Source organism: Molothrus ater, chromosome 6 (genome assembly GCF_012460135.2).
Source record: "Molothrus ater isolate BHLD 08-10-18 breed brown headed cowbird chromosome 6, BPBGC_Mater_1.1, whole genome shotgun sequence".
Lineage (NCBI taxonomy): Eukaryota > Metazoa > Chordata > Aves > Passeriformes > Icteridae > Molothrus > Molothrus ater.
Genome location: NC_050483.2, coordinates 27,083,527 through 27,102,803, shown reverse-complemented (window position 1 = coordinate 27,102,803; position 19,277 = coordinate 27,083,527). Strand labels below are relative to the sequence as shown.

General features: G+C 38.8%; 1 protein-coding gene across 1 annotated transcript in view; it reads right to left on the bottom strand.

Moving 5' to 3' along the window:
• The window catches only part of NUMB (NUMB endocytic adaptor protein), a 51,983-nt gene extending 32,906 nt beyond the window's left edge, over positions 1-19,077 (bottom strand). The window contains 2 exon segments of the mRNA XM_036384934.1: positions 1,993-2,136; positions 18,996-19,077. Of these exon segments, the coding sequence (XP_036240827.1) occupies positions 1,993-2,118 (126 nt within the window). The 5' untranslated portion in view covers positions 2,119-2,136; positions 18,996-19,077.
• Between the last annotated feature and the right edge of the window lie 200 nt (positions 19,078-19,277).

Sequence of the window (19,277 nt, the reverse complement as noted above, 5' to 3'; positions counted from 1 at the left end):
ACCACCCACTAGAGCGATGACTCTGCATCTGGTTTATCTTGTTCCCTCACAATGGCATACTTCCTGTCTCTATCTATTCAACACCAGTTAACACCCACTCTGCATCTCAAGCCTTAAAAAAAATTCCACTTTGTCCATTTCAAGGCACACTACATTGGAAAATAAATTCTAATCAAGTAAGATAAAACACCTCATAATATTAAATTGTTCTGAATTTAAGTTTTCACCTAATTGCAAGTTCTTTAGATATTAATACTCTACCATTCTGACCAAATCAAGGAATGTCCCTTACATTTACCTTAAAAGCATTTTTTCCCAAAGAACAAATTAAATTAATTCTGTGATTTCCAATCAAAAGCAGACTAAGGAGTGCACCTAGGTCCCACTTTGATGACAAGGATGCAAAGATTCATCCCTTTCTATGCCGTTTCAGCACAGAATAGGCCAAAACCTTTTTTGACTTTGGGTACATGTGCCCAGAATAGATGAATGGTTCATTTAAATACAGGAAGCACTTGTCATTAGAAGTGCAAGTCCTGACTGAGAGTTTAAAAAAAGTCAGTCTTTTAACAGTGTGGAGTGGTTCACACCCTTTGTGTTCAGTAAAGGATTGAAAAGTCTGAATAAAACTAAATGCCTATAAATTGAGCACTCTGCTTTTCAACCTGTGTAATGCCTAAGTTATGAAAAAATCACCATCCTCAAACTTACAGCTCTGTTCTCTCCTAGACAGTGTTAAACCTTAATCTTAGTTTGAGCTTTCCCAGAGCAATTGCTTTCAAAGCTTTGGCAAAACACCATCTCTGTTCAGGACTGAATTACAGTTCCTTCCTCTTAGCAGAAAAATAACTCAAGACAAAAATATGCCAGCAGCCATGAACTAGAAATGTTGTATACACTTGAGTATATGTAAAAGGACAAAAGCAACTCTAGTAGGGTAAAGCAGGGCATTAACCTCATGTGAAAGTTACCTCATACTTACCAATCCACAACTTCACAAAAACATGCAAGTCAGTTTAAAGAATTCCACCTAGCAACATCACATGTTTGACTATCAGACAGAATTACTTTAAGCATAATACAGAGAAATACCTAATGGAAGGCCCGCCCATAGGTGTCAGAACCATAGACTGTGTTCCTTGTACATTGATATTTAACCCATTAGCTTTCCTCAAACATCATCTGCTTCCAACCTATTGTAGATTTACTATTAGTGTACCTTGAGGAAGAAAGGGGAGCATATGCAAGAAGCCACCCTAAATTTTGTATTTATTTTTATTCTGGTATTTATTAATAGTAAATAGTATTCTGAAGTATTAAATTATTGTTTCTTAAATAAAGAGGAAGGAGAATTGGACACAAAAAAGAAAATATCTATTTATAATACTCTGATAATCTGGAATGAGTTACCAGAATTTTAAAAGGTAATTTCAGTTTCATATGCATTAATAGTCAATAATATACACACATAAGATCATAGCACAGAGGCATTCTCAGAAGTTAGCAGGTGCTTCTAACCTCATGCACTGGTTGAAATCCCAGGTGTTACTTGAAAATATTTTCAATTATTGAGAGGGAGGAAGGATTGCTTTCAAGCACAGCTCACCACTTACCTTACAAGTCAAACTGTAACCACAACTACACTTTTAACAGAGAGAACTGAGTACCTTTTCATGCAATCCAAGAGGTCTATCATTTCTGATCTTCCAGAAAAATGAAGACAAATATTGTATTACTCCTCTACCAAGCTACATGACTTATTTCAACTAGATAATAATGTAGGATATCTCGGACTGGTTTTCCAAGGCATTTGTTACATGAGCCATCTGGTTTTAAGAAAAAAGCCACATCCTTTGCAATGAGAGCCAACTGTAAAATAGGTCAGTGTGTAATGAAGCATGTCTCTGGTTTATGCTTGCCAAAAGAAACCGAAAAAACAATTCATGGCAAGAGCACCTCATGGATATCCAAAAGAAGGGCAGTAACTCTTACCTTAACAGGAAAGCTACACTTGCCAGTACGAACGCCTTCTTCGTCAGTCTGCCACTGATGGGGCCTGCTGGCCTCTGGGACATAGACATCTTTCTTTCTCCTAAAGCTTTGCCGTAGTTTGTTCATCTCTCAGATTTTCACGTCCTAGAAGAAGAAATAAAGAATACTGCCAATAGGCACCAAACACACATTTAGCCACTTTGGGTCAACCACTCTCACGACAAATGACACTGTGGAAAACCTGAGCTTTTGCAAAGATGAATGGAAGGGCTTGTGAGAGGAAAATATTTTGGACAAAGATTCAGAGAAAGATGGGAATTCACTTCAAAATGGAAAACACAAATCCACATTACTTGTTTAACATCTTTCCACAGCAACTGAAGCATTACACCCAGGAATAAGTATTAGTGGGAGCATACAGTTACATAAAATAGCTGACAGAGAAGCTCTGAAGAGTGATGCACATGAAATCCTGACTCCCCAAATTTAAACACCTACCTAAAGCAACCAAGCAGAACACCAACAGCAAATGCTTCCAAGGCACTAATGCAAGGCAAGGATTCATAGCTCAAAAACTGATCCTAAAATAAGGCGCTTGCAGTGTTCATTAAGTACGAGAGATAGGTTCATGCCTTTTACTGAGGGGAACAGTCCAGCCCTTGCTTAGTCTGGTAGAATTCTTGTGGTTAAATGAGAAATGCCCTTCTTCAAAAGGGGAAGACAGTGCTGCAAATATACTTCTGAAGCCTAGAATTCAAAACGTATACACTGTGCCTTCGTGTATCAATTTCTATATACAATCCAATCTATGCTTTAGACTTGCTCACCTTTACTAGATTCAAACTACAGTTAGCCAAGAAGCTACCAGCAAAATTACTACTAACCAAAAGACTCAATATTCACCTAAAGAAGTAAAATCATATGGGATACAAAGTGGGGAATACTTGGAAGACATACTGAAAGGCTTCTTGAGACTTGGTCATCATTCCTGAAAAAGAAGCCTTCTCACAACCATGACATCTCATTTTGACTGAAAAAAAAAGATGCTGCAGAATGCAAGGCAGCAAAATCTAATTGGATTACATACACTTATTTCCCATTAGACTGAATAAACTACAGAATATAGATATTTACAGGTGTCAATGGCTGGCCTTTGAACAAAAGCTGCTTTAAAAGCAGTTGGAACACCACTTTAAACCTTGAAAAGAACTAGTATCTTCCACTGAAAACTGTATTATATAGGTGAGAAAAATCAACACATTCCTGTTTGTGGTATCTGACATTTAAGAAGTTTAAAGTCAAAATGCAACAATTTCAAAGCTGAACAAAAGTCAGAAATTAAAAGCACTATAGAAAATCACTGCCCATCACTAACTACACATACTAAATTGTTTTGTATCTCACAAAACATGGCACACTTTAGCCATGCTAAATAACAAAAAGCTGCATGTTTTCTTAGTGACTCCCTAAAACTTCCTTCAGCAACTGTTACTTTCTTCCTCAAGCAGCAGATAATGAAAGAAGTCAGTTCCCACTGTATCTTCATGGCATGATACTGGCTGATTTCTCTAGAATCTTACATCTTTCCATCATTTATTAAAAGAACTATTGTAAGATAAGTAATAATTCAAAGACATACCCATGGATAAAGAAAACACCACTGTATCACTAGGACTGGGTGATTTAAGCATGGTGATGTTAATTGTTTAAGTGCAAATAAGCATAACAGTCACATGCACAAGTTCAGTGGCACCTGAATTCCAACACTCCTGGGTCTTGCAGTATTCTGGGTCCTTTCAGCATACGGGATAATTCCTGCAGTATTTCTACACTAGAAAACAGCCACACCAAAGACCACTTTTACAGCAAACACTGTGCTCAAAGTTACTTGATGAGCATTTGAAAGCAACAAGGTGGGACACTCCAAGCAGCCCAAATCCAAATGCAAATTAAGTGAAGGGTTGGGATGTCTGCTGAAGGCTGTAGGCAACTGTTCCTAGTAGGTACCTAGAACAGCCAGGAGGTCTAACAAGCAGTATAAGTGCAGGGATGGGAAATTGCTGAAGGATTCTCAATCACAATTATCTGTTTATAAAGAAGTGTTAACTTCATTCCTTCATAGCTACAAAATGCTTGTCATATCTAGGAAGATAAAATACTTGAGTGGATTCAGAGATTAGAACCTATGTGCAAAATAAAAACCATGCGCATTTCATATCACTCGGTGAGTTGAAGCAGCTCTGTTCTGCTTTCAGCTGGGACAGAGTTAATTTTCTTCCCAGTAGCTGATACAGTGCTGTGTTTTGGATTTAGGCTGAGAAAAATGTTGATAACACATCGGTTTAGTTGTTGCTAAGGAGTGTTTACACTAAATCAAGGTCTTTTCTGCTTCTCACCCCACCCTACCACTGAGCTGGCTCCAGGGCACAAACAGTTGTGAGGGGGACACAGCTGAGAGAATGATCCCAGCTGACCACAGGCATGTCCCACAGCATATGGCATCACACTCAGCACGTAAAACCGGGGGAGGGAAGGAAAGACGGAAGGAAGGACAAAAGGGTAACATTCAGAGTGACAGTGTCCTCCCAAGTAACTGCTGTGAGTGATAGAGCCCTGCTCTCCTGGCAATGGCCAAACACCTGCCTGCCCATGGGAAGCATTAAATTAACTTCTTGCTTTGCTTGCCTGTGTGGCATTTATCTATCTTTATCTCAACCCATGAAGTTTTCACTTTTGCTCTTCTGATTCCCTTGCCCATCCCACCGGGAAGAGTGAGCAAGCAGCTGAAGGGGGCTTAGTTGCCATCTCGGGCTAAATCATAACACTCTTCTATAAACATTGTGTATTTTACAAGCTATAAGCCATTTCAAAATCTCTGAATGTGCAAAGGCAATTCTCAAAGTTTTAAGAGGAGCTGCAAAGCTTCTACTCTCCATCAAGGCTTAGAGAGGCATCACAGCAATATTAATTATGTATTTTGTCTTACAAAGTGCAGATGGAGGACTCTGTGCATCTGTCTGAAGGAATCAGAATTTCAAGGGATGCCATTCAATCACCTTGGGCAGGTGAAACATAATGCAGCAATTCTCTGCATGGCATCTCAGCTCATAAGGACAGACACCCACTCTTGTCCCTGCTGCAGACTGGCAGTGCCAGAGCAAAACCACCGCTCCAGCTGCTTCAGTGTAAAGTGCAGAAATCTGGTCAGCACATGGCTTACAGCCCAGCTGCCAGACCTTGCACTCCAGCGAGGGACAAATGGACATAGATACTCTACTCTGCCAAAAGGGGCAACAGACTTTTAAGGAAATACAATTGGATGCCGTAAGGTTCGTGTCAGCTTTGAAGATCTCAAGGTAACTCTGGATCTCAAAAACTCAAGCGAATAGCAGAGCAAGAATGAGGACAGCACACAAGCACTGTGCCACTTGTGAAAAATCGCAGTCTAATTGCCTTATCATAACATTTGCTTATGCGAGCATTCTGTTGGACTTCTCCCTCCCGGGCGTTACTGGTGCCCAAGAGACTGGCGCCTTATCTGACATTTATTCTGACCAGGAATCTCAGTCCCCAGGGGAGGATAAGAATAAGAGCTCCTCAACTACATTTTGTATGAGAAACTGAAGTGGCACTTTGCCCAAAGTACTTCCTTTTCACCAAAAACCAAACCCATTTTCCTACATGTTCTGATTTTGAGGTCATGTTGGCAACAAACAGTTTAAAAATAGCTTATTCTATCTGATAGAAATGCTGACAAACAGCAAAATTAATTTCTTGTCAGGCAACGAGCAAGCTCTCTCCAATGGCCACACTTTCATTTTCTGAAATATCAGACTTACAAGTAGTCTGCAAAACAGTATGTCCTATAAATACCTAATTTGCTGGTAACATGGATGTCAGGACAACATAACTAGAGTTGTCACCCTATGGGAAAGTGTTAAATAGAACAATTCACACAGGCTGCATATTTGAGGATTCAGAAGAGAAGCACAGTGAATCGCTCCAATTAAGTGCTGAAATTTTTACTAATTTTGTCTGGAACTCAGAAAACCTAGTGAAAAGTCAAGAGAGGGAACTCAAAATCTAATTAAATCACAAAACATAACATTGCATCGGAGACAAACTGTAAACAAAGGCTCAAAGTCCTGAGCCTTATGGAGAAATAAGGAAACAGCCACATTGGGTCCTGGTAGATTTCAAGGCTATCTTACTGCAGACAGATGAGTATCTAAATGGTCATTCCCACTGGAGATAAAAAAAAGGCAAAAGAAACCCCAACAAAGCAAAAAAAAAACCACCTACACAACATTTATATCTCTACCACTTTTGTAATTCAAGAGATTTCAACATGAGGCTAGACATTAGACCATTTCTCAAATCACCCACCTACAAAAGGTATCAAAAAGACAAATGAGTTTTAAAATTTATGTTACCATTTATTTTTAGGTAAATTTATGTATTTTGGAAACAGAGCTCCAAAGGCAATTTAAGAAGAGCTGGAGCATCATTATTCTTCTGACCAACAGAAAAACTACCATTTACACCTCTATCAGTCCATTGACAACTTGGGGTAGAGTTGTCAGAAACAACAGAGACAGAAACAACACTGTCATGGATAAAAGTGCATGTTGAAGCACTCAGCTTCGCTGCCTTGTGCATCATCAGGGTATGGCTGCAGAACAAATTACTGCAAGATAAACCAGCATGTTAATTTTCATGTCTTGTCAGCTGCTCTGCTGTACAATTGTGTTCACTTTTACCCTTCAGTGAGCACAAGCCAGCAATTTACCCTTCAGTGGGAGATGGGTAAGCTTTCATATTAACTGGAGTTAGATCAGGAGGAAGCTGCTGATGATGCAAATTTGGAGCTTAGCTTTGCAAGAGTTTACCCATGTAGCCATACCTTTAGATAAGCAATTCATTTACACTGTGGAGAGCTGCTTCTTGCAGAGCAGTTGTTGCTCCTGGGTAATCCAAACTAGAGAATCTGCAGGGCAGAAGGACAATATGGATACCTGGGGACCTGAATTGCATGCACAACTTCAACTGGTTAGATTGTAAGCTAGGGTGTACTACGTATTTCACACTAAGCAACCACTTAGAGTTTCAACTCGGGACAAAGAAACAGCACAAACATTTTTTATCTCTCTTATGAACTCTAGCCTTCACAAAGGTTGTTTAATCTGCATTCAATTATCTATTATCTTTTCTGTTTGCAATGAAAAAGGATAAAAATGGGTATTAAGTCATCAGTCAGCTTTTTAAAGCCATTCAGCAGGTTTGGGATTACTCTCCGTTTTCTTTCGGAATTTAATACTGTTTCCTATTTATTAATTTAGGAAAAAAAAAAGAAAGTCGTGGGTCAAACAAGGGCAAAGTACTCTCTGCAGCCTGCAACAAATGCAGAGTATCCGGGGGCAGGAGGGAACACCCCCTGCCCCACCCACACCCACCCACTCCCGGTGCCATCCTCCTGATCTGTAGTACAAAGTCCTCCTAGGAGCGTGAACCACCGGGCGCAGTACTGACACAGGAACAAAATTCCTAGAGCTATGCACTTCAAACAGCAGGGAAATACAGTTTTAAGAAAAATGTGTTATAGGGATCATTCTGAAATTTACAAGCCTCCATATAAAACAAATTCAATTAACTTGATACTATCAGGGTAAGTAATTTAAAAGAAAAAAAAAAGGTCTCATTCATACCAGTACTGCCTGCTGGCCACACACAGGTGAGGGCTAAGCAGCTGCACAACCATCTGCTCCCTGCTCCCTTATGTGCTCTTCCCCAGTGAAATACACCTAATACTGCTGAAGGGCCAAGCCAAAGACTCTGAAACCTAGAGCAAAAACCTCATCCATCTCTAATATGTTTTTCTCACACTTTTGACATCAAAGCTTTCTGAATCAGGATGCATTCTTCCTGCCAAAGTTACCTGATATTTCACACCTAAGAGGAAATGCAAATAATCTTAATCTTGTTGAAAAAAATGTGTTTACCTAACCTACTTACTACGAAAACACTCCAGAGACATTCCTCCACATGGCTGTGAAGATCTGTATTCTTAGAAAGCTCAGTGGCTCTGAGTTCTTGTGCAAGTAGAAGCTGGTCACACTTGTCCACAGACTAATGTTTAATAGCTATCTTTTGAGCATTATGAAAACCTCAATCATACTATGAAATGCACCAGGAAATGTGAACAGCCCACACTTCCATATTCCAGAAGAGTATTTCACATTGCTTTTTCCAATAAAATACAGTTCACTGCCGACACTTGAACATTATTGTAAATCTTGGCTATAACCAGGACACGAGGACATCAGTGAGGAAATATGCTTGCTTCAAGTCATTCTCTTAGGATGAGGTTTGGGTTTGGCAGGCTTACCTGCAGTACAAACACAAGTAGAAGCAGTTTAAAACATTTAGATCTCTTCTGCTCTCTAATGTAAAATTTGAGTCCCTAAATTTAAGATGACAATGTAAGAACATTTCATTTATAAAAAAGAGGCAAGCTAGGAAAGCAAGCTGAGTGCTGCCAAGGTAAATAGTCTGTCCCTGTCTATTATGAAGCTGCTAGGATGAAGCTTTACTTCTCTGAAAAATCCTTATTAAGCATTGCTGCTAAGCAAACACTCTCCCCTCCTCTCCCACTTATACAGTACAAAAACATGTAATGTCCTATCTCTCCAAGCCTACTGCAAAGGTTAGCCAAAACTTGCTGCAATTGCCATGCAACAGCTTCTCTGCAATTATTCACCAGCACAAGCACACAGAGTACCCTTATCTTCTAAGGAAGAAAAGGTCACCCCATGTGTCAGATTCTGAATGCAGAACTTTGAGCCTTTTTGTAAGTTTAGACCCCATAAAATCTAATTAAATCCAGCACTGTCACACTGAAGCAAATGAAGGCAAGTAACCGTATGAGCATGCTCACTAAAACGTTAACAGCCCTGTTTCGCAATACAGGCTGACTAACCACATTATTCACCACACGGCTTTCCAACCCAGGCACCCTTTCATTACCCAATTAACATCTCATCATACAATACTACAAGTAAGCATCCTATCAAAATATGCATAAAAGTGAAGCATTTATTCATTTGTTCAGCCACCAAACACATTTTGTTGCTGTTGTTGTTATTATTATTTAGAGTTCAAATTAAGGGGATTTTCCTTGCTGAAGATAAATGATTGGATACATAACTAAAAGTCTACTGAAGCTGTAGAAAACTCACCTTTCAGCAGTGAAAGTACTATTTAGATCTTACTTTGAAAATAGAGCAGAAATGACAACCTTAAACTCTTTATGTAAGACCAAAGAGATCAGAGCTGTGACAATAACATCTCTGACAGCATTCTTTGAAATTGTGATGCATTTTTATCATATGATGTGAAGTACAAGACATCCTCAAATCCATCAGATCTCTTGCTGTCTTATACCTGAACTAAGGTATCATGTGAGCACGCCACAATTCTTTCCAGAACACTCGACAATTCTATCTGCACCACAGATGAGGGTGGAAGAAGGGGGGAAAACAATGTTATGACAGCAACATTTTACTGGCAAAAGCCAGACTTAAACAAAAATTGCAAACACCTTATGAAATATCAGGAAATGAAATAATGAACTGTACTCCAACACATTGTTAACAATTATGTGGCTAACACATTCAACTACCAGAGGCTCTGTCCTAAAGCTTAGGATTTTGTAAAACACACTTTTCAAACATAAATACCTCCAGACTGCAGCAATTAACATAGAAGTCAGTATTCCACAATGTTATGTTACAGAAGTATCACCAAAATAAACATTCAGACTCTTACACTGTCACAAAAATATAAGTTTGATCATTGCAAGGCAGAAGTTATTCCTAAGGATATGCAATGCCCCTTCTGGTAGGTGTAAGATAAATAATTTGCCTCTCACAAACCTGTGAAATTCAGCAAATAAAAGAAACCAAGCCTCATTTTCTCCATTAATAACTATTATAAAGCAAATGTCCCAATTCATCAGACACCACAGCAACTGCAAACTCCGACTATGGTCCTAAACAATATGCTAAGAGGTTTAAGAGCAGAGATATAAGGCAGTAATCCCCTTGTTTTGTAGGCTGACTCTAAAAATACCCTGCAGACTGTCAGTCAATGGTGGAAAGCAGGTCTCCTAAACACTTGATGTCAGAGAAAGTGAGTTGAATTATATTATCTATAATAACCAAAAATAAGCAGAAGTTTAGTAAGAAACACTAGCTATGTGCCTTGTGGAAAGCAGTTCAAGTAATTCTGCTTTACAGATCATCTGCACACATGTGAATAATTTTAACTAACCAAGTCATGTCATTTCCAAGTGAATTATTTACATTTAGGGCAGCTAAATATCAGACAACTCAACCGTTTTCAAACATGAACATCTGTCACAGACATCTTTTATGAAAAATCCTTTCCTTAGGATTTTTCCTCTTGAGAAGCTGAGAGGCCTCAATAACAAAATGTAAACAATGGTTATCTGCTGCTGTGGAATGCAACAGGTAGATGTGTGATTAGTCTCATAGAGTTATTTGTAATTAATGGCAAATCACAGCCCAGCTGGCTCAGACAGAGAGCCAAGCCACAAACCTTTCTTATCATTCTTTGCTATTCTATTCTTAGCTAGCCTTCTAATGAAACCTTTTCTTATATTCTTTTAGTATAGTTTTAATGTAATATATATAATAAAATAATAAATCAAGCCTTCTAAAATATAGAGTCAGATCCTCATCTCTTCCCCAATGCGAAAACCCCTGTGAACACAGTCACAAACATCTCGGTTTAAAAGGTATCTTTACAAATACATGCTGAATTTCAAAATGAAATTAGATAGAAAAGAAAGTACATAAAGAGCTGAAACAGCCAAAAAGTACATTCTTCAATCACCCAATTCCACAAACTGCAGCTTGAAGTTATGTATGTCAAATCCCACAAAAATAAATGCATTTTCAAAATTTAAAAAATATTCTTTTACAAGTAAAATAAGAATATTTTACCAGTAGATCAATCATAAACCTTAGGGTTTACTTCCGTAGGACCTATGAGTATTTTATAAGCAAATAACCAGTGTTGACTAAACAAGGCCTAACATCTGCTGCTTAGTAACAGAGAGAGTCGAATATAAATCAGTCAATCATACCTTTGTGCTGTTGACCTGATCACGCCCTGCTTACTGGGAGTCCAGAACCATATGAACACACACTGAATTTTTGGTTCCAGCTCTTAGGTAAGAGCAGACAGAGCAGACAAAATGAGCTACAAATCCAGAGCATGCCTTGCAGGAACCAACTGCACTCGAAACCAGTTTACTACGAGGATATATTTTAGCAAGACATTAAAAAATATTCATAGTGAATATGAATATTCATAGTGTAGCGTCATAGTGAAGCTTTACCCTTGGTTCTTATACAATGTGTCACAACTCTCATTTTGGCCAGCTGCTCCTGCAACACTGCTCTACACCAGTCCACAGCATGGTCCAGCCCAACAGCCCACCTGGCCCACATTCTGGAAACATTTGGAACAACAAGCCATACATTTCTATCAGCCTCATGGGAACCTCCACTGGGAATGAACAGTAGTGCTGCCGAGTCTGTCAGCAAGCAGGATTCAAGTACAGAGAAACTAGGCAAATCCACAAGAGTAGTAGAGTGCTCAGATACAAAACAGGGACATAAAGAGGCTCTCCACCACAACCAGCAATGTTTCATTCATTCATGAATGCTCTCATGTTCGACAACTGTTTGCAGGTGATGCAAAATGTTCCAGAGTAGATTAAACTGATTTTAAAAATACAAGATCATCTCACAAGAAGAAATTATTCTGCAATAAAAACAGCAGAGAAAAGCATATGGAAGAAGGGTAAAAAAGCCACTGTAATTATAAATAGCAATGCATATGAATTCAGTCATTATTACTGTCTAGGAAAGGTCTTAACTCATGTTTAGTCCTCCAAAAATTTAATTGTCAAATAAGCAAACAGTAGTAAGAATTATTATGATATTATTATTAAATTCTTTATATTTCAACATTAATTATTATTAAATTACTATGAAAGAATTATTATGAAAGGAGCAGTGCAAAGCAAGCAGGATGCTGCAGCATAAGACCAGACTGCACTCAGCTTCAATACCATATAGTAGCTGTAGTTCATATATCCTCCCTGAAATGAAACTGGAAGGTGCAGGAAAAAGAAGCAAGGATAAGGATGATGGCAAGGACTACTTAATACTTTCAGCTCAAGGACAGATTAGATACATCAAAGGTCACCTCAGAAAACCAATTTTCCTGGGGGGGAAGCTACAACAATTACAATATCATAATGTTAGAAAATAAAAAGGGAATGATAATTTTCCAATTCTTATATTGTAGGAACTGTGAAAAAGCCATAGAATCCCCCAGCAGTCCAGATTTTAATAAAATAGTGCTTCTCTTCATGATACAAAATCAAGCAGCACAATTCCTAGGTCTGGGAAAGTTTAACAACTAAAAATAGAAAGGAACTTTTAAAAACAAATCCCCAAACCACCCAGATTAATTATTTGATCGAAACTTCCTAAAGGTATTGGAACCTATAGTGGCAGTGGTGAAACCATCCATTTAGGAAATCACCCAGTCCCATCTGACCAGCTGGGAAGTCTTGCTTCACGTCCTAATCTTCTATTCTTGCCAGGATCCAACACTGACTGTATCAGAGAGAATTACTGTGCTGTGACGCCTTTGTTGTGAAGCAGCCCAACTCCCAGGCTGGTGTCCCTTCAGGGCCAGTCCAGCTGGCCACACCTCCGTGTGGCAGCTGTCACAGCACCACGGCAGAGCTGCTCACACCCAACCGCCGCAGCACCACCGACAGCTGCCTCACTACACTGAAAGGATCTCCCTTTCCAAAAAACACACAGAAGCAGGAGTTTTTAGAGCTCAAGACATTTAAATTAAATCAATCTGTATATTCCAGATAGCTCACAAAATTTGAATTACTGTGGTAACAAGCCATGGGTGCACTTAGTCAATCTCAATTACAAAATGAAAATTAGCTTAAGTGCCACGAAGTGTGTCACTCACAGGATGACAGATGACTCCCGGTGACACCGTCACTGCGCTGGGCCCAAGCACTCCAGTCAGTCACTGCCTGGCAGCTGTTACATGGCAGCTCAAGACACTTCAATCGCTCCCATCCTCCACAGCTAAATATAATTAAGGCCCTCTTATCTGTGCGTTTTCTTCAGCTTGTTCATGCTAAATCAACCACACTTTTGACTGCAGCCAATGCAAAGAAGGAGGAGCGAGAGTGACAGAAAAGGCATTTTTAATATTAATTTAGAAGTCAAATGAAATTGTGAAGCGTTGCACCAAGCTTTTGTGAAAAAGTGGCGGGTTTTAATAATAAAAATGAGCCCAGAGAAAAGATAGAGTAATTTTTTCTGGCTTACACGATATCAGAAAATCATTTGATCATCCCTCATTAAGCCCAACAACAGAAAAAGTTCACTTTCATGTAAAATATAGGCAGAATGTTTTTAGGAACCCACTCTGGTGTCCAGCACTGCAACTGTGGTTGACTTCTAAGAACATAAATTTTTCTTTACACGAATCTTATTTATTATAGTAGGAATTAATGTATACATTTGTACACCTATCCAGTGCAAGTTTTGAATTTTTCCGGTAACACTTTTCTCATAATAACTCTTTACAAAGCACTACAAGGAACTAACAGAATTTCCAAGTCCATTGGCTTTACACAAATGTAAGCAAATCAGAAGCTAGCTTAACAAAGTCAGACACAAGCTGTAAATACTTCTAAGCACACAGAATGCAATGCTTTCTGAACTCCCTCACCAGTTAAATACCTTTTAAAATATTTTGCATCCTCTCTAGACTCTAATACGAGCCACGTGTTTCATCATCCACACAACTCACAAAACATTTAAGGAATCTGTCACCATACTCCCTGTGAGAGGTGTCTAAACAGAGAATTCCAACACAATTCCAGCTTTCTGGTACCATTTTGTATATAGACAACTAGCATTCCTTATGATGACACAGCATGTAAAACCTCACTTCATCCCTAATGCTTCCCATGTCTGCTTACTGCAAAGCCTTGAGATCTAAGCAAACTTCAGTGATTTTAAAAATTATATATAGCAACATAACTGAAAAAATATCTTTTATAGGCATTTACCTTCATAAAATCCTGATGTATGAAATGTTGGGAAAAAAACATTCCCCAAACCCAAGTGTAGTACAATCAGTTACCAGAACAATGTTCATATGACAGCAGCAAGAACTCGTTCACTTGGTGACTTACTGTCCCACCCCCCATCTCAGATTCTCCTATGGTACTTTTCTTAAAAATCCCTCTCTCTTGAAGCTATAACCATGATTCCATGGATATTTAAAAAAAATTTAAAAGGAATCTATGGCCTGAAATAAAGGGGAGATGATAAAGTGATTTGGTCAAGTCCAATATGGGTGATAAAAGGTTTCATGTGGGAACTCAATGTCATTTTCTCTCTGTACCTCACAACATAATGGTTTTTTAGATAATTTCAGTGTTTCTGTTAAAGAACAACCCTACTACCTGGAATTAGTACTCCATTAAACAAATTTGCCACAACTCCAGTCAAGGCTGGATTTTTCTTTATTCATGGCAACAGACCTGAAGTTTCTCAGACTGTTGGCAAAACCTTTCATCTTACTAATTTCAATGTTTGCATATTTTGATTTGGGGTAAGAGGTGAGAGGAGGGAAGGGGTGAACTCTATGGAATTAATAAAAGGATGCATCGATCAGTCTGCATTCAAGTTTGAGGTTTTATGGAAGAATTCCAAGTAAAGTTTTTCATGTCTGCTCTTATAAAAAGATGTATACTTCCCTCCCCCACTCCTTCTTCCTATCACTTGGCATTTAAAGCCTTTGCTTGTAAGGATAGTAATGCTGGACTTTATGGAGGCTGTAGATAGGAATTCAACTGCTACAAAATTTCACAGGCACTGTTTTCTTAAACACTGATAATAATCTCTCAGACATTTCCTTCCACAGAAGTTACCAGATTTCATGATGGTCATTAAAATTAGTAAGACATTATTTTTGACCAGCAATGAGATTTATGAATCCACAACCACATGCTCAGCGAGAATTATCACATAAAGCTTCAGACATCAATAAATCCCACAGTTCCTCTCCAGATTGTTTTTTTTTTTTTTTTACTGCCATTAAACTCAGTGAAGAGAAAAGAAAGTTCACTTTAAGTATATGTAACAATGAAAATATATTTCTCTAAATAAGTAACTCGGTATACATCCAAAGAGATGGTTACTCCTTTCACCTAAAATCAAATTAATGATTACAAAATTCCTTCATGATAATGAAGTTTTTTAATGAAAGCTTTAATTAAGAAATGGAAGCAATATGTTAATTTCTCTAACAATCTAGTCAAAATATTTGGTCTTTCCAAGACCACAACAGGATTTTAATTCCAGCCTGTAAACAATATTTAAACCAGTTCATCTAATATAACACTGGGGGGGGAAGTATATTATGTGAATTTCATGTTGCTACCTGAGACAGACTGCTCCAAACTGGTAAAACTGCTTTACCTACCAAACCAACTGCAAGAACTCACATCAGCATTTTACCTTCTAGTCAAAACTAAGTCTATGGTAATTCAGAAGGTCAAGTCTTAGAATATAATGGACTAGAATATAATAGATTCAGACTTACTGCACCACCTTCCTGGTGATAAAATATAGGGATCTTAATTCAACTTTTTTCTGTTACCTTTCTCTTCCCCATATTAATTTTGCTAGCATGCAGATTTTATCTCTTTCAAGATCAGCACAGAATTTCTGCTACAAAAAACAAACATGCATTAAAAGCCAAGAACAAGCCTTTGCATGTGTGCTTTCTCCACAAGCTACACTCAGATGTCAAAATTATTATTATTATTAATAAGAAAAGGCCAGAAAGCACATTCTAACGCAAACAGTTTAAAATAACCTTCACGTAATAATGAAAAACCTCCACTGAAAATGTCTGTAGAATTTAGAAATTAAGATCAAAAAAAATTGTTCCCATACTCTTAGTGCAGTAAGACACAGAATACTTAGAGAGATGAAGTTAAACCAACCACTTTAAAAGTTAACCAATCATACATTAAAAGACAAAGTTAAGACATGCACCTCAAAATGCCAGTGCTGCCTCTCAGGGTCCCAGTTTACCTATACAAGGAGCTAAGACTATCACCCTCTTCCATAAATACCAAAATCCTATAAATATTCACAAAACTGTCTCACTATTCCTCATTAACAGTTCTCCCACCACCTAACTGATTCTAAACTATTTTTTATTTTTATAAAATAAAAATATTTAATTTAATTAAAATATATGTTTATTTTAGCCCCAATATGGAAATAAATGGTTAATTTAATATTATGAGCATGAAAAGGTGTTTTTATTTCAAAAGCTTCAAATGAAGATATAATTACAAGCAGTATATACTGAATTAAGTCAGGAACATCTCAAGCCATCAGTAAAACATTCTGTTAGCTAGGGCTGATAAGAACTACAGAAATATTGCATATTGCACCCATTAATTCTCTTTTAAAATAAGCTGCCATCTGAGACATGGACAAAAAGACCATGTTCATTATTCAAACATTATTCAGATGTTCATTATTCAAACAAATTGAGCTTTTGACCATCTTGTTACAGTTGTTCAAACCCAGAAAAAAAGTTCAATATTAACATCACCCCAAACTAGAGAGGTATGTAGTTTTTTTCCTGGTATAGAAATTAACATTCCTCACCCCCATCATGATCTTGAGCAAAGTAGGATGCTGCCTATCGTATGTGTGATCACAACTCTGTTTCCTTGAGAAGGTGAAATGCATTCCACAGCAGCATGGCAGGTCATGCTCTCCCAGAGGGAGATCAGGCTGCCCACAAGTCAGTACAGGACCACAGGCAGGGCTGCCAGCAACAGTGGCAATTCAGCAGCTCCAGTGATGCCAAACAGCCCTCACCAACACACCAGTCTGACTGGATGACCTCAGCTAGGCTAGAACTGTGAAACCCACAGATGTCTCTCACCTTTCTAAATCAAGTGTTGTTCACAGTAAAACAATGATCTGCTGCAACACACAGAGTTTGGTGGCAGGAAGAGAGAGTCACAGAAAGTGCACTGCCCATAAGTAACACATGCTGGAAAACCACATTGCTGCAATAGCCTCTTGAATCATACAATACCTGTCATCTTCCTAACTTTAAACTGCTTTGCAAAAGAACAAGAAAAGTCAAACAGGAAATAATGAGGAAAATTTGTCTTCATTCTCAAGTCCATCAGAGCAATCAATGAAGCCTCAAGCTCAGCAAAGACAGAAATATCACCTGATGACCCTGAAATCCTGCACCCAAAGGCAGCCTTTCCACATCTGCAGCACATGCACTTCTACAAGTCACTCCTCACAAACCAGACACAGCACAGAGCAAGTGGCAGAAGGTAACCAAAGCATCACTCACATTAATTTTCCCTGAATAATTCATATTCTACCATTGCCATATTCTGCATTACCTACTGATGGATGTGGACAGTGGCAAGCAACAAATTTCTCTCCTCATATGAGTGAGTTTGACATAAAAGCAGTATGAGCTCTACAGGTGGGGCAAGTAGGAAATTGTGCTGCTGCTACTGCCCAGGCTTACAGATGAAATCATGTCCCTTCTGTTGCCATCTTGGTAGGGAGAACACCACCCTGCTTTCATAAAAGACAGCTGCTTCCTGGGGTGGCAACTGAGCTGGGCAGAGACAGAAGACAGGATGAAGAGGAAGGCAGTCTAAAAATGCCTGCAGTGGAACAGCTGGCACGTGGCATCAAGGCAGGCACAACAGGGACTCAGTGAAAAGGACGCTGAACATTGTGCTGCCAGATTCACACAACCATAAAAGTCACAACTGTTATCTTCACCAGCAACTAGTCATAGAGTCCACTGATTTGAACAGCACCTCCATTATTCTGGCAGGTGACTGTAGCACAATTACTCCATTCATATATCACCATCCTTAACAGTATGCCCTGCCTTCCCTTTCTAAGTTTTCTCTTATACAACAGGCAGCTTATAGGACACTGACAAATATAGATAACACCATTTAGAATGCCATTAAAATTAGGTGGGAGACAACACCATCTTTCTTCACAAGGAATCAATTATACATTCCTTAACTACAATTCCTCTACATATATTAATCTTCACCTTATTTACTTAGTGACTTGGTGACATAGGTACTGAACTGAGGTAGAAAGTGAGCTTATTCCACTCTAGGAAATCACATCTCCTAAGAAGTTCGCATACTCTGCCACTGAGATGAGCTCAGTTGGCTGGAGTGTGGTACCAATAATGCCAAGGCTGTGGGTTCAACTCCTATATGGGCCATTCACCTAAGAGCTGGTCTTGATGATCCTTGTGAGTTCCTTTCAACTCAGAATCTTGGGATAATCCCTTCTTGCTGGCAAGTTCTGGAAGAGTCAATCTTGACCACAGCCCCTGGAGGACCAAGCATCACCTTATGTCACTTTGAGATTACCAAAGGCACACATTTCACTTGGCCAGAAAACATCAGTGCACATGGCAGAACTTAAAGTCCGCTCAAACAGCACCATTCCTCTGGCAGCTTTAGCAATCTTCACACCTGGTTAGCTAATGACAATTGGTGTCTTGCAAAAATACATCAGCAAAACTATAGGAAACCAAAGGCTGTCCACAGCAGAATGGCTAAGGCTCCCTACTCGCATCATCAAGCACTTGCTCGTACTTCCCATTAATTCTCAAAGGTCAGATTTCATTCCAAAGGCTGATTGTCCATCAGGTGCACTGCAATTATCTATGTTACAGCAACAACGTTCTACTCTGCTTTTGGTTTGCACTACATCTTCCCAGCTCTAACTCCACCCCCTGAGATCATCTACACAACAGCATCTTACCTGCAGCTCTCTGAAGCTGCACGCATCACACCAAACAACCAGCACGACTAAAGGCAGTGGTCTCCTTCAGTGGTGTTACTTCCTGGAAAAGGAAAGAATTCTCAGACAAGAACTACAAAACTCATCTCTCTACAAGAGATTTTTTTCAACATTATAGCAGTCTAATCACTGCAGGTAAGAGGTGCTGAAAGCTTTTATAGAAAGCCTTGCTACAAGCATAAATACACAGCTTTGCCAGCACTGAGACTTGAAAAGTTGGATTCCTACATCACAAACTTAACC